The 16,868-nt window shown below is 35.4% G+C and overlaps 1 protein-coding gene across 1 annotated transcript in view; it reads right to left on the bottom strand.

The window, feature by feature from the left end:
- Nucleotides 1–16,868, bottom strand: part of Dok6 (docking protein 6) — a 309,821-nt gene that overhangs the window by 59,291 nt on the left and 233,662 nt on the right. Inside the window, exons 6-7 of the mRNA XM_057788968.1 lie at nt 15,418–15,556; nt 4,437–4,554 (exon numbers count right to left, since the gene is read on the bottom strand). Coding sequence (XP_057644951.1) covers nt 4,437–4,554; nt 15,418–15,556 — 257 coding nt within the window. The remainder of the gene's footprint in view (nt 1–4,436; nt 4,555–15,417; nt 15,557–16,868) is intronic.

Below are 16,868 nucleotides of genomic sequence, written 5' to 3'. Positions count from 1 at the left end.
GTTTTTGTTTAAACTCTTCAGAAACAATGTAGAGTATATCTATCCCACTTAATTTTATATGAAAATAAGAGATTATATATATCAAAAAATTAAGAATACTTTGCCCCCCATAAGCATACTCTCTGAGACCACTTCAGCTCCCCTTTCAGTACAGTTTATTGAAGAAAAGTTAACCCCAGCAGGAGAGCAGCAGATGAAGAGCAAAGAAATTGAGCTGGCAGGTTAAAGGGAGAGATTTGCTGCATTTCAGGACAGTTTGTGTTCTTGCTAAATTAATGACTAGCCATAGGAAATGTCTATACTTAGTTCCAATGTTCCCTCTCAATCTTCCCCTGTCAACTCCTCTTTCTCCTTCTATCTTTATTTTAGTAGAGAGAAGCTATTGCTTCTAGAAGATACTCATCTTTGTACAAGCTGTTACTGAGACATCAGAAACAGGCTGATGCGTTCCCTCCAAACTCCCCCAATTTTCTTTCCTCTCTCCCTTCTTCCTTCTTAAAGATAAACATAAAATTTATAAGGATAGTAAGTTTTTCTTTGTTTGTTTTTATAGACGGTTTTCTTTTCTTTTCTTTCTTTCTTTCTTTTTTTCTTTCTTTCTTTCTTTCTTTCTTTCTTTCTTTCTTCTTTCTTTCTTTTTTTGGTTTTTTGAGACAGGGTTTCTCTGTGTAGTTTTGGAGACTGCCCTGGCACCAGCTCTTGTAGACCAGGCTGGCCTCTAACTCACAGAAATCCTCCTGCCCCTGTCTCTCGAGTGCTGGGATTAAAGGCATGAGCCACCACCACCCGAAGGATAGTAATTTTTAAACATAATTTCAGAGTCAAAAGTTCAAAATCATGTTTTTTTTCCTTCAGCAGCATAGACTTCCTTGACTTTAGAGAAAGCATTATTGTATGTGTATGACATGAACATTTGTATATGTAAAGAGGAAGTTGAACAAATATACCTACTAATACAAATTAAGAATTCCTATCTCCTAAAATAAAGAGAAGTCCACTGCTGCAAGGAAAAGTGGGCAAAGTTGACCTATCATGAGCTACTTGGGAATTATTCAAGACACTGGGAGACTTGTTAGTAGCTAATGATTGCTCTTCTCATTTATTTGATCTTGGCTTCACAATCTCTCATGCTGTCAGAGCACCCTCGGGGAGTATCATGGAGAGACCAGCTTATTCTATGTCACTTATTCTCCAATCACAAAGTCAAGTGCTACATCTAACTATTGACATATTTGTCTTTAAAGGGGTGTCTGGCAACATACAAAGAAATGAATGGAGCAAAACTTAGCTAAGTGTAATGCATAGAGGCTGACAGGCCATCGAAGTTTTATGTAAGTTTAATATAGATTAGTTTGTTTTCAGGCCATGATTTTTTTCAGCTCTAGTACATGTGCTGCTTATTAATGAAGCCAATCTATTAAAGTTGGAGCAATAAAACTTTTCTCCTTTTCCTTCTGAATGAAAGCTCATTGAATTTAATTCACATTGATCTGCAGATCATAGCTTAAATGTAAAAATATTATGAGAAAATTCTGATATGAATTTGCATTCCTGACTCTTACCTGTGGTTTACTTGATATAATATTTAATCTTCATTCGAGCTTTGCCGGTTTTAGAATTTCCATGGAAACAGTCTCTGATTGTACCCATAACAGTGTTTCTAGAAAGGGGTAATTTAAGAGAGAAGACCTGTCTTGGATATGAAGAGAATGATCTGATGTGCTTGGGTCCTGGGCTGAATAAAAATGAGAAAGCCAGTGGAGAGGAGACTTCCTGCTTTGCATCCCGTGTAAAATCCCACTGTGACCAGCTGCCGGTGTGCTTCAGCTGTCACAAAGGGAATGCATTTCCCTGAACTGTAAATCAGAAGAGCCTCTCTGTCCCTAGGCTTCTTCTTGTTTACAGTCAATAAGATATAATTTACATTGAATAGATTCTAAAATTTGATGTATAGTAATTACCTTAGTATAGTTATGTTTTACCAAACAGTAACAAACCAGTTAACCAGAGAATACCATGGTATGGAGACTGCATGCAAGAAAACTGACTGATACACTTGACAAATAGCATTCATATTACTAGACTCTGCAAACTACACAATGACAGCCAACTGTAAAAAAGAAACAATGCCGAGTCAGGATCATAACTACGGATGCAAGGTAACCAAACTTGTACATGCATCACAGATTCACAAAAGGATAGTGAAATTCATTGCTTCTATTTTTATTTCTCCTTTGTTTCAGTAATTTTATTCAATGCTGATTTCACTAGAATTTAGTTCCAGTGAGGAAAGCTTTTGAGGATTCCTATCCCTTGCTTATGAGGACTGCTACCACAAAATAATTCATTTCTGTCAAGTGTCTCTCACAAGCTCATATCTGTAACTGTTACCTATCATCTGTTTGTTGTCTGCCCATCTTTGTATCTGACTACTTATTTTATCTCTTCCTGAGTATCTAGATAATTATTACCACCCTTGTGTATGCTATAATGATAAAATAAGGCTACACCAAATGGTAAGGTATGTTAGTCTAAGAAAAATGCAGTATAATAGTCAACACATAGATAACGAAATAGAATTTAAACTGAAAATATATCCATATATTTGTATGTATATAGTACAAAGTAATAACCAACCAAAAAAGCAGGGAATAGCATGATATTGAAGCCATATACATAGACTTATTGGTATTAGAGGTATAAAGCATGGAAATTTTTAAACACTTAATATCTTGATTTTAGAATGCAAAATTAACATTGTCCTTCAAATAATGTCTGGCAGTGTTTAAAGGGATACTTCAATCTACCCTGGTTATATTTATTGATGTGAAATAACTTCACATCAAAAGCAAACTGAAGCTATTTTTTCAGTCTAAATAGTAACTCCTCTATTGAAGAAAATCTTCAGTTATATGGTCATGAAAACAATTGTGTGCTATTCTGGAATTTATAATCAAATAAACAAAGCAGAGTGTTTATAAACTGCCTTCCAATGCTTTCTATTAACCTGTTACATTATTTTACTTAAATATTTAATGTTAATTATTTGATTCAAATGTTCCAATTTCTGCTTGAGAATAGTCCTATTTGTATATATATATATATATTTATAACCTTAAAAGCATGTTTTCTGGCCTTAGTATCAAAGGCAGTATCAATAAAGCCAGACCATAAACTATTTTAGCGGGTAGTGGAGAGCAGACACAGGAGAAGCTCATTCACTCATTTTCCTTTCTAGACATTTGTTTAAATATCACATTCTTATAATGTAGCCCTGGCTTATCTGGAACTCACTCTGAAGAAGAAGCTAGCCTCAAACTTGCAAAACTCCTTCCTCTACTGCCTGAGTGCTGGGATTGAAGTCGTGCACCACCACCTAGCAGCAATTGCCTTCTATAAATGACTAAAATCCTTCCAACTTCTTTTCCCAGAAGAACACATATTTAATCATTTCTTAGTGATTTAATTTAATTTGTCTTTCTGAAACTCTCGCAAAAAAAATTAGGCTATTCATATTCTTCCATTCATATTATTTCTCTTCGCTTACAATGTAATTTCTGTGTTGCAGAACAATTAGTGCTGTTAATAAGTACAAAAGCTAAAGAAAATAAGAAAATAATACAAAAATACCAAATTATGGCTTTAATAGTTAAGTATTCACTAGGTATTTTATTGGGTACCTACCTCTTTCAAGCCTAATGTGTGTTTTTAGCTGTGCATTTTAGTTTTATCCTTATGTTTCTTCCTCTAGAGAGAATATTCTATATGAAGGATAATGGTAATCATTTAAAACAAAAGAGAAAGAATAGAAAGGGGAATGGCATGGTTTCTATGGCTGTCCATCAGTTGTTTGATGCCTTTCTAGTTTCCTCAGCCAACAAACCATTTCCATGTTGATTAACTGGCCACTGGGAAAATCACAGAGGCATCCTGTGTACACTCCACCTCTTTCATGTTGCCCCTCCTCAGTGGGTGTCTCCGGTAAGACATTGGATAGATCTGAAAACTCTGTGAGTAAGTTTGTGAAGCATTTTAGAACCAGGCCTGAAACCAACTCCTCATCAGATGCTTAATCGTAGGAATAATAAAAGATGTTGAAAAAGAAGTCCTTTGCAAAACAGCACAACACAGACCTCAGCACTCAACTTTCAGCTTTTCACAGTGTGCTTTGTACAATGTTTTAGTCAGCATCTTCTGCCAAATTTGATCCTTATACATCACAGTAATTTTAGGAATCATTTTATAGCGTGCATTATAAAATGATAGCTTTAAAAAGTAATGGTGAATCTCAGAGTTCCTACTCTGACCTGAGACAGTTGCTGAATGGAAACAAAATTAAAAAAAGCAATCAATGCAAACACACAGAATTTGTATGACTCCTCCACCGAAGGATGTGGATAGCAGTCAGTGTGGTTTTGTCACTGATAGCTACTTGCCTTGCAAGCTGTAGATTTCTCCAACGCTGTTCTGACGCGTAATGTGATGCCAGTATGCACTACGAGGAAGAGAGATGGATTTCGATAATGTCATTGGTTCAGTCAAGCTTGTCTGAAGCTAAAAGAGAAAGAAAATGTATCTTAGGCCTTCTTGGAGATATCAAGTTCAAATCAATCCTTTAAAATGCCAAGGATTTAATGTGAGTGACAGAGAGAAGAATATGGGAAAGATATCCATAAAATTCCCCATTCAATGATAACTGTGTCAAAAGTGAAATTGCCACTGAAAGATTTCCCATGTTCCAGTGGGTGGCCCGCAGATGTGCATATATAGAAAGTACTAACTAGACTTAGTGGAAGGGAGGGAAAGAGAAGGGTGGAGAGATGGGTGGGGGAAAACAGAGACAGAGAGACAGACAGGCAGACACAGAGAGATAGAGACAGAGTGATGGACAGACAGGGAGAGAGAGAGAGAATATTGGGAACAGGCATGTTGGGTGAATATGGGGGAGATTTACAGGAGGTAAAGAGGTCGATATGATCATATTTCTTTTACAATGTATGCAATTATTTAAAATAAGGGACATCTATAAAAGTACAGAGAACAAAATGGGGAAGAAGGGAAATAGCTCAATGGGTAAAAGAGATTGCTGCACAAGAATGAAGCCTAGCATCTGCATAAAAAGCTAGGTGAGTAGGTATATTCCAGTAAGCCCAGTGCTGCAGGGTGTGAACTGTCTATTCACACCAGAGTGTACCCTAGTTTCAGTAAGAGGCTGTCTCAAGGGGATAAGTTGGAGTTTGATAAACCAGGATATCTGTTGGTCGCTTGACTTCCATACACAAGTGCTCAGCCCATCACACATGTGCATACGCCACATGCATGCCACATACTACTATAAATATTAAAACACATCAAAAATGAATATATATGTATATATATGTGTATATATATATATATATTCTTAACTTGTTAAGACTGGAATCTGACTCATTAAGATGGGCACTAAGAATCTCAATGGCTTCTTGCCAATGAAGAGAGAACAATGGAAAAAACTCAGGGGAGAATCAGTCACAGGTCATGTTATGAACTGGTTTGCATTTTAGTGGTTGAGAAATATTTACACAGTCCACAGTGTTTCTTAATGTATAGAATGGTGAAATAATTCAAGAAATGAAGGAGCAGGCTGCCAGAGTGACATGTCCTAGAAAAGGTGCCAAACAGAAGAAAGCCATTTTCAGACATTGCTTCACACCTCCTCCCACCATTGTGTAGGGCTGCTTTTCTTTAAGGTGTCATTTTCTTATACATACTGAATGAATGCTCTCACTGAGAATCTCTGTAATAAGAGAGCTAAATGTGTTTGTATTTTGAATGTACTGTTTTGAGGTTATCTGATTACATCATTCCCTGGGGCGTAAGATTAACACACACACACACACACACACACGAATGGATTCACAGTTTTAAGAAAGAAATTTATGCTTATTGATTTATTCCTATTGTTTTAAAAATACAGAAATGGTTTTATTTGGTCTTTGTTACTTTAACACAAGCTGAGCAATACACAAACAGACCCCTTACCTACTGCCATCCAAAAGCTAAGAAGGCCATCAGATAATTTCTGAGGCTTATAACAGAGATGTCTCTGCTTCCTTGTAACCTTTCCACCTGGCATTACAACTACTGTATTTGGAAAGTGCCTCAATTTATGCTTTTATTTGTTCTGTTGCTATAAAATCTTCATGAAATGTTATCATATTGGAACATGGAATTTGGAGTAATCTGAATTTGCTATCTTGTACAAGATCAACATACTCAGTTTATTTGAAAGACTACCTGCAGTGCAATTTCACAGCTGGTTCTTCTGTATCCACAATGATACATTTCACATTCTCTTCTCTATTTACACAATATGTATGCTCCCCACACCCATATTCCATATCCTTTGGTATGTGTAGGAATGTGAAGGAAATAGATTTTGTTTTCTGTGCTGAGATTAAATAGAGCTTTCTGTACCCGTAGCATCCTTGTTATTAGTGCCCCAGCCCTGAAAGCTGGAAACAACTGTGTTTAGAGATACCCATGTTTAGACACCATCAAATATGCCCACATGGGTAAACTTAGTCTCCCTCTACTTTAGAGAAGTAGAGGTAGGTTTCATTTTATGATGGTGTTATTGATAGAGGAAGTCAACTTCTCCTACGAAACATGGAGTTGATTAAACACATAAATCTTATTTAATTCATGTCAGCAATGTACATTAAAAACATCAACTAAATATTCAGAATAAATACAAATCATAGTTATGTTTATTATATACTCTACTATTTTCTTAATCTAATATAATGTATTATTTTTCATAAAATAGATATTTCTAAAATTTAATGAAAGTCATTTTCCTTCTTAGTTAAATTTAATTTTGGTAAATATTGCTTTACACTAAATAATCAGTCTTGGGCATCCTAGAAGCACAATAAGCATATGGTAACTGTTTAAAATGAATTCCAGGAAACCAGCAGAAAATTTCCCCCTTAACATCTGAGGTTTCACACCTCTTGTTGGATAATTTTCCCTTTCCATGCTGTCAATGCCTTTAGCTATATTCAATTTCTTCATCCCTTTGCCTTAACTTTAGTTACTTTGTATTTACTTATAGAAAGAGACACAGCTGTACTGAAAACTTGGTTATAGCTTTTTCTCTACCTGTTTACCTATGTTCCTGCACATTTGAATTGTTTTCCTGACCATCAGAGTGTAACTCACCCATTCATACCTGTATATAGTACTGTTAGGGAGTGAACTGTGTCCTCACCAAATACACAGTTGGGGGTTCTACTTCTCTCATAATACACTGTGATCAAAAGCAACTTGAGGATGAAAGGGTTTATTTCATTTTTACTCTCTTCATCCCTGAGGTAAGTTGGGGTAGGAACTCAAGGCAGGAACCAGAAGGCAGAAACTGAAGCAGCAGCATTGGAGCAACACTGCCTACTGAATTGAGGTCTATGGCTTTCTCAGCCTGCTTTTGTATACACCTTAGGACCACCTGCCTAGGGTTATAGTCACTCTCAGTGGCTTAGACTCTCTCACATCTATCATTTATCAAGAAAATGTCATCCAAACTTCCTGTAGACAATCTGATGAAGATATTTCTCAGTTGAGGTGGGGTTTTTGTTGGTTGCTAGTGTGTGTCAAGTTGGAAATAAAACAAAACAAAACCAAACTCCATTTCTGTCTTATTTATTGTGTATTAATAAGTGAAAAAGGATTAATTCATGTATTTTAGAATTTATTGTGTTCTAATAAATTTATTGGAACAGGATTTTCTAGTTTCTCTTTTTGGAGAATCTGCTATATTGCTTTTTTTTGTATTTTATCTAGTGAGAAATTGTTTAAGAAACCACAACAAATCCTGGACCTTTGTGCCAGAACTACCTGAGTACTTAACTACTAACTCCCTTGCAGGCAACATTCACCTGATTCTTGTTTTGCATAGGCGGGGTTAGGACTCTGAAAAGTTGTTATAGCACAAATGCAAAATCAATTCATCAGGGGAGCAGTTAGCTCAACCCTTGAAATATTTGCCAGGGCTTTCGGTCACCTCCTTTTTCTGAACATTTACTTCATTGGGAGGCTGAGCAATGAACCAGAGAATGCTTATTTGGTGTCTGAGAAGAGTGCAGGTCACAGCTCAACCAAGTGTGAAGAGTAGTTGAGATGTCTGTGTTCTACCTGAGAGCACAGACCACAAATGCAAAGTCAGAGAGCATGACTGAGTCTCAAAAATACACAATGAAATTGATACCTATATGAGCAAGCTGCCTTAGATCTTATTCGGACAATCAATTAACGAGGTATTTATTTGTATATATTGGAGATCTATATATAGGTAATAGAAAAATAGATCCTAGTACTATTTACAAAAATAGAGCAAGCAATAAAATGACATTAGATGTAATGATACATATCTTTTCTAGGCCAAGGTGATCTACAGAAGTACAAAACCTAAGAAAAAAATGAATAGAAGGAATATTTGATCAATATGAGCAGGTGGGTAAGGGTAGGACAGAGATGAACAGAGCTAAGCAGACTGTATATTCATAAGTGTGCCTGCATGATGTGTATCTGTGTATTCACATGAATGAGTCAAACTAGAAAAGGAGAGTTAGTATCTCACTTTTGTTCCTGTTGATATGATGAAATACTCTGACAAAAGCAACCTAAGGGAGAAAAGATTGGTTTACAGTTCATAAAGGTGAGAAAGTCAAGACAGTCTGAGCGCATCTCCCACATCACAATCATAGTCAAGAGACGAGAGCAGTGAATGCTCCTGCTCTTAGCCTGCTTTCTTTATTTATGCAGTCCAGGGTCCCAGGCAGGGACACCAAGAGTGGGTGGGGCTTCTGCTTTGAATATTAAATCAAGAAATTCTCCCATAGACTTATCTCTCAGGTTATTTTATATCTGTCTAGTTAACAATTAACACTAACCATCACACTTATTGAATGAGTTAAATGCTTCATTGTACATAAGCCAACATGTTCGTTGATACGTCTGAGACTAGAGAGGATAGATAAGAACATGTGCTATATAAAAATTAAAAACCATTGCAAAGATTCCAATACCAAAAAACACACTAATATAATATATGAAATGCATGTAAGTTATAAAAAAGTTGTTCTTTAAAATAAAGAAGTATATACAGGGCACTCCCACTTGAGAATACTGCATTTTATTTGTTCTTAGAAACAAGTTCATGAAACATTAAAGTTGTATGTGAACAGAGACCCCAGGGACAGTAAGCCAACCATGCTTGGCACTGTTTGTAGTCATTAAAACAATCCTCTGAAGTTTGATGGTTTATGGGCAATTGGTTTCTCACAGACTTGGCTTAATTTTCAGTAAGGGACACCTCACACTTAATCTTCCATTTTATTCAAGATAAATGGGAAGGAATTAGTAGACATTTTGCTGAGCTTGTTCCAAGGTAACAAATAAAATGTGATTTACACAGTCATTTAATGGAAGTTGTTCAATGTCATTCATTTGATCTTCATAGAACATTATTTTAATTTAGGTTGATACAGTGATTGTTACTACTGTATGTTCTAATTATGTACTAACAAATTACATTTAGGTAATTCAAAGAAAATATAAAACAAACCCTAGCATTAGACTAACAGCATCAAAACAAGTAGTTTTAACAATATTCATTTATTTTTATAATTAATGATACCTTAAAAAATATATGTACATTCAAGCCAGGCTTGGTGCTGTATTCTTATACTCCTACATACAAGAGACTGAGGAGGAAGGGTTCTGAGACCAAGGTCAGCCCAGGAAAATTAATGAGACCCTGTCTCAAAATGAAAAGAAGGGGGAAAAAAGCCTTGAGATAAAGGTTGGTAGTGGAGGCCTTATGTCTGTCTCCAACAGTGCAGAGATGAAAAAATATCTGTGTATTCTTAGAATATTTCACATCTGTAAATTAGAGGGCATATGCCTTTACAGACATACTCTTAACACAAGGATGCTGATGAACACTTGCTAAATATTAAAGCTCATGGTTGTTATACTTCACAATTTTGTTCCTCTAAAGCTTTAAGTAGATAATGCTTTACGTAAGTAATTTTCAGTATCAGTACATTTTCTAGAAAGCCCTGCTTGTATACTAACTTTCTAAAGTAGATGTTATTGCCAGGTTCCACATAGCCTTTTATAGTAAGACGTAGATAAAGAACCTGCTTCACATCACATGGCTCCATTAGTCTTAGTAGTGTATACCACTTCTGCACACCTTGTGTTCTTTCACCTACCACCACAGGATGTGAGCGCAGTGATTACCATCATCAAAACAGTACCAATTGTCCTGTCATAGTTTTTTACTTTGTCAGACAGGAACCTGCTATGAAGCCCTTGAATCTGTGATCTCCCTGTTTCAGCCTGCCAAGTGCCAGGCTTACATGTGTACACCAATACATCCATTCTCGCCCTTCAATTGTTATCTTGACTTTTACAACTTATTTGGCTTTGATTATTTGTTTTGAAATAAGGCAACTTTGAACTTGCAATGTTATATTTGTATGTTGAATTGTTTCAGTCTTTGAAATCTTTTCTTTCATTTAAGAAAATTAGCTGATAAAGGTTTGTGCATATGATTCCTAGAGTTTGTAAAGCTTCTGCGACTATACCCAGACAAGTATGTTAAAGATGTTCTGTGTACCACCACAGTAAGATGCTTCAAAGTTCTTCATATTTTTGCTCTAGAAAACCTTATTTTTCTCATGCTGATAGAATTCCCTGAGAATGTACCTAAGAAGAATGTTTCAAAGGAGTCTTGCAGTGGAAGTTAAACAGCTAAGAATATAACCCATCTGGGAGGCCTTTTAGTTCCTCCAAGAGTTATAAATGACTACATGCTTGCCACTTACAAAAACTATCACTATATTTTATATGCTCTAAAATTTCATCCATTTTAAGACAAACCATCATTATATCAAGCACTGCAAATGATTGGTTCTGCCAGTCAAGCTGTGGCCTACTTTTGAGTGAGAGCTTCAAAAATGAAGGAAAAAGAAACAAAACCAAGTCTGTCATCTTGGAATTGATGCAATATGGTAGTGTTTTCCAGATCATGCAACTGCCTATGAGAACAACATGCTATCTACTTATTGATAGAGCACTCCATGGAACACCATTTCATAGAGGGGTGGTGAGGAATGATTAGTAAAGTTTAACTGGAGAAGGGTGAGTTCCTTTGGTTTCTATCATTATTTAAATTACTGCAGAGCTTCTCTTTCTATCCTGTCTTCCCTGTGACAATAAAAATAAGAATTTCAGGAAAAATCATTTTAAATATTGATTTTCTTTTTGTTTTTCTAGACAAGTTTTCTCTGTGTAACATTCTGAGTGACCTGGAACTCCCTTTGTAGACCATGCTGGCCTTGAACTCCTAAGTGTTCTAGCTACCTTTGCCTCCTAAGTGCTGGGATTAAAGGCATGACCACCACTGCCCAGCTAAATATTGATGTTTTACAAAAGGATAAAGTATAAATTTCTATTTGAGGAGCTCTCAAATAGGTGTTTAAGTTGCTTGTGGTTATCACAAGTTTAGAAATTACTTCTCAAAATGTCTTTCTTTTATTTACTTATATTTGAAAATGTGTCAGGAAAACTTTTTTCATTCATGTTTTCCCCAGTTATTGTTTAAGCCATACACATTTTACCATGTCTATAATCCCAGTTAATGTTTTTAAACTGTAGGCATTTTACCATGTCTATAAAAAAAGAATTTAAAAATGAAGTTTCCTGCACCCTTCTTCCTCTCACTCCCTCCAAGATCTCCCTTCCAAAATCAATGTCTGAGCTTTTAGTGACATTTGCGAACTTCCTGTCTATCCAGGGTAGATCTGTATTCAATTCAGCACGCTGAAACATGGGGTAATTATGTTTGAGCCTCTGATGAGTGGTTTCTATTACAAGGAAGGTCAACATTCTTCTGGGCAATGTGGTGCCTTGATAGTAGAGCATCTTTAGTAGTGGAAATTGATGAATTTCCATTGTTCTTGAAAGAAGATTTCTATATATGAAAGAGAAATGGATTCTAGACACACCATTCTATTTAAATACCTAAATTAAATAATTTTATCAATGAAATTAATAATAGTAATGCACCAGAAATAGCTTCAGTTTAAAATGTAGTATACTGGCTTAATCTTCTAATGTTTCCAAAATAAACCTCCTTTTCTTATTGTGTTTAAAATATTTGTATTAATTGTTTAAAGATTTCACATTCAAACTCTTCCAAGATCTACATTTGCATTCCTACCCATCCAACGTTGTTTTCCTTTTAAAAATACAATCTACCATATAAAAAAACTGAAAAAAAAAAACATCGTCATCTTAGATGCAGACAATAATTTTTTAAAAACACACTAGGTCCAATTTTTGTTTTAACACACTGGGTCTAATGCTTTGGGGAGTGGGTTCTGACCTAGAGCATGACAGACCTCCCAGGGCCAATCTTAATGTAAACTGACTTCATTCTCTCCCAGAAGGTATCAAATCCCAATACTTCATCAGCTAAGTGCATCACTTTGAGCCCATGTTCCCACCTCCATTCCAGCATATTTTTCTGGTCTCAGATTTTGTGAATTCCGTAAAAGTTCCTGTGTGTTTATCTGTACAACTAACCAGCTGTGTCTAGAAAATACTGTTTTCTTGAAGTCATTTCAGCAACCACTTTCTGATTGGATTTCAGTTTCGCTTTCTGAGGTGGAAACCATGAAAAATCCTTTATTTTTCTGCATAAGTCACATTTGTGTTTAAAAACTAAAAAAAGTGCTGAAACTTCCTTAGATCCTTCTTTACAAAGAGTATTTTTCTACTCTTTACAGTAGAGCAGAACTGAGGAGCTGTGGGAATGCCTCAGTGAAGAAAGCCCTCTCATTCTATGGAGGACATTGTCTCTGAAGGAACCATAGGTGAACTTCTCAGGAGTCAATTACCCAGAAACTCACTTTGACTCCAACATTATTGCCATTTATTAAAAATTTCAGGATCCTTATGCCTTACACACAGTTTTAAGGCTGTGAACACTGATGTTTCAAGAAGTCAAGGGACTTGGCCCACTAGATAGTACCAACTATTCGATCTCACCAAACTGTAGGCGGTCTTAAAGAGGAAACTTTTGTATTTATCTGTACAGTTCACTGAGTGCCAATTGAATGCATAATGGTCTTTTGCCAGTTAATAAGTAGCTAACCTGTATGTAAAACACTATAACTGAGCTAGTCATTATTATTTCTTTCTCGATGAAGGAAATCAAAATATACATCTTTAATTGTCCTAGCAATTTAATGGGTATTTTTTTCTGATAGTACTCAATACTACTTAAAATAAAATGTACTGTTCTATTCACTATGGCTGAAATTTTACTAGATGTCAAATTGTTTTTATTAAATCATTAAAAATTATATTTATTTATTTATGTGTGTACTAAGTGTGCAGATGTGTGCACCTGTCGTGACGTGTGTGGATGTCAGAAGACAGATTTTAGAATTAATTCTTTCCTTTCACTTTGTGGGTTCCAAGGATTGAACTCAGGTTGTCAGACTTCACTAGAAGCACCCTTATCTGCTGAACTATCTTCTCAGTTCTTTTAAGTGACAATAGAAATATAGCATGACTTAGATGATGGAATAATATCAAAATGCATCAGCTGATGTGGATATAGGGAAGAGATGTTAATAACGGCAAAACCCAGTTTAACAACCAGGTAATATCATAAGATCCTGTTGAATTGCTTCTTTTCAGGAAGATATGGCAGTTGAGACATTATTTTCATTGCATTTGTGCACGTTTATAAATTTAAAATCATGTATCATTAAAAAAAGGTAAAAGTAAATCCTTTCAATTGTTTGTAAAGTTACGTTTAGGGCATCCATTGCTTATAGAGATTTTTGGTTGCCTAATTTTTTAAAAGTCTTTTAAAGCATATGCAAATACATAAGAATTTAAGTATTAATATCACATGGTCTGGTTTGAAAACAAAACAAGCAAATAAAAACTCACTGTCACTGTTCTATTTTGTAATAGATGCATACTAAATACAATGCTAAATTTTTGCATCTTAGAGGGTTTTAGATATTTTTGTACTTTTGCTTAGTTTTCACACAGAACTTTGTCCTATTTTAGACTGAAAACAGGAATCAGACAGAGAATACTAAAATGATCTTTTGTGCTTGTAGAAAGTTTTGTGTTTTTAGAGGAGGTATACTAAAGGGGAAAATAATGTCTCGGAGACTAGGAAGCCCTGATAGTGGTTCTAGAACCTGGTGTTCTTGAGACGTGACCAAGCCAAGGTAGACTGCTCTCAGAGAAGTGTTAGATTATCTTATTCTGATGAACGGAGTAGATTAGAAGTAATTTAATTTCAATAGCATTAAGCTTCATATAGAAGCATACCTGTAAAATTGACATGGAATTTTATCCAAATGCACTCTTTACATTTGATTTGGTGGATTCCAGCATCGAGTCTCACTGAGCCCACTGAGCATCTGTGCCTCGTAGAGAGGAAACACATACCAACTCTAGAAAGTCTAAGATCCTTATGCAGGTATCCATCATCTCTAAATTTCAGTGATAACTCTCTGTCTTTCCCCAGGTTTGGCAGACTTTGATAAGCATACAGCAGCCCCAGATGATGCTATTAAGTTTTATTTAAAAGAAAATTATCTCAGGATTGTTAGACATTCTTTTCTTTTCTTTTATTTTTTTTTAACATTTTTTTTATTGAAGACATTAGAGTAGGAATGACAAGTTGTCACCACATGTGGGTTCAATAACTTGCTTTCTTCACAGATACTGTAAGGCTTGTAAGTATTCAGAGTCCCTTTATATGCTCTGTCACCATCATAAAATGAAGGGTTCCATGAGCATATGTATGTATATGGCAACTAAGTAGATAGAACTATGATAGCTCTGCTACATAATAGATAAAGACCTTTAGAGACTGAACACCCTCCACAGTGGTACAATCTGCAAGCAGTGATATTAGACTCACTAGTTTGAAACCCAACCAGGATCCTGTGATTCATAACTAATAATTGTAGTCTACTGAAACAATTCGTGATGTTTTCTTCATGGAAATATAATTAAAATTACTGTATGATAATTTACACACTTAAAAAAAGTATAATTAACAAATTTCAACTCTTGCCTCATTCTCTAAGCAATCCGCAATAGGTCACACACAGATCTATGAGAGCAGGGTTTCTAAGTTATGGACAAAAATAATTTCTGTGCTACACTGAGTAAGCTATTGCAGACTTTAGAGGTTGACTTTTATAGGTTGGGTAACAGGCTAGGGCATGGGTGGACACCATGCACTATGCAAATAGACTCATATAAATATAATATATATCAGCCCAGGGACATTCATTCACAAGCATCAGGTTACATAGGATGGAGCCTTACCCGGGCCTTCTGCTCCATTTCTAGCATTAATCTTTCATGTTGCTCAGCTATGGCAAGTGTTGCAGAGTGGACCTTCTGATAGATCATTTCTCCTTCCCTTGTTTGAAAAGTGAATAGGCCTTCTCCTGTGTCACACATTCTGTGAAGAAAGAGAGAAAGAGATGGATCTTTGTGGATTCAAGTGTTGCCAACAATTTCCACGTCAAAGATGCCCTTAACTGTCAGGTTTCCTCCCCCATGCTAGTTCATTCTTGGACAAACCATCCAATATATGCATCTCTAAATGTACATTGTGGGGAACTAAAGGTGAAAATTCATGTGTACTCGGGTTTTTAAATGCTTTCCAAACTGTAAAGGAACAAATGAAAATGATTTAGACATGTTCAGTGTGGGAGTCTGAATGCTGACACTGGGGTTTCCCTACTCTCAGAAATAGTTACCGTATACTCTACCTTTTTGTGCAAAGAACAGGAGTTTTAAAGTCTATCAAACATAACTTATTTGAATTTAAGAATATTTGGCTTTAAGATAGATTCTGCCGAAAACAAGGTTGTACATTTAAGCAAGATGCTTAACCTGCCTATTTCTGCTATGTTTACAAAATAGGAATAATGGAGCCAATACATACAATCTTAAAGGTTAAAGAGTTGGTAAATAGTTTACAGTGTTGCCTAGCATACTCAGAGTGTTAAAAATTGTTAGCTACTTTCATCATAAAGCTTAGAATTAATATTAATGGAAGTTTAGAGGTCATTAAATAAATATCTACCCTAGGGAAAAGCTGGGTTGATTTATTTTTACCCAATATAAACAGTTATGTTTTTATGTTTTAAGTTAGGAAGAAGTATAATACAGTTGTCACTATGGGTGACAACATATTATAATATTAAAATTCTTACCGGATATTCTAGCAGAAATATCAAAAGATAAGTTTATTTTCACTTATTTAATTATAATCACTTAATAAGACAGTCTTAGTTGAAAATTATTAAAAAATATAATATATTTACAGATCATTTTGAAAGGCTAACTGTGGTATAAAATCTTATTATAATTATTATTTTAGCCCAGTTGTAACTATAATTGAAAACAATCTATATCCATGTGATATTAATTACTCTAATATGAAGAATTAGCTGAATTTCTATGCTGCTGTTTTTAAGTTAATATCATTAAAAGAGTTACAGGTTACAGTGTCAAAATATTCACGTGACAAAAACTATTGGACAATTTGGATTTTTCCCTATGACTCTCCAAGGGAATTTTAGTAGCAAAGAAATGTCTCAAGAGACTTCCAACATTGCCAGGGTTGTGACTGCCATCCCACTGGGCCCATCCAACCAGCACTTAGCTTCTGTGAAAGCGATCTCAATAAAATTCACACAGCGTGAAATGGAAAGTCTTGGGGAAAAAATCAAGAGTTTTCAGAAAGTGAAACAAATGAGCTATCT

The sequence above is a fragment of the Chionomys nivalis genome, chromosome 14 (assembly GCF_950005125.1).
Source record: "Chionomys nivalis chromosome 14, mChiNiv1.1, whole genome shotgun sequence".
Classification (NCBI taxonomy): domain Eukaryota; kingdom Metazoa; phylum Chordata; class Mammalia; order Rodentia; family Cricetidae; genus Chionomys; species Chionomys nivalis.
Note: the sequence above shows the minus strand (reverse complement) of the source record. Positions and strands in the feature narration are given on the sequence as shown.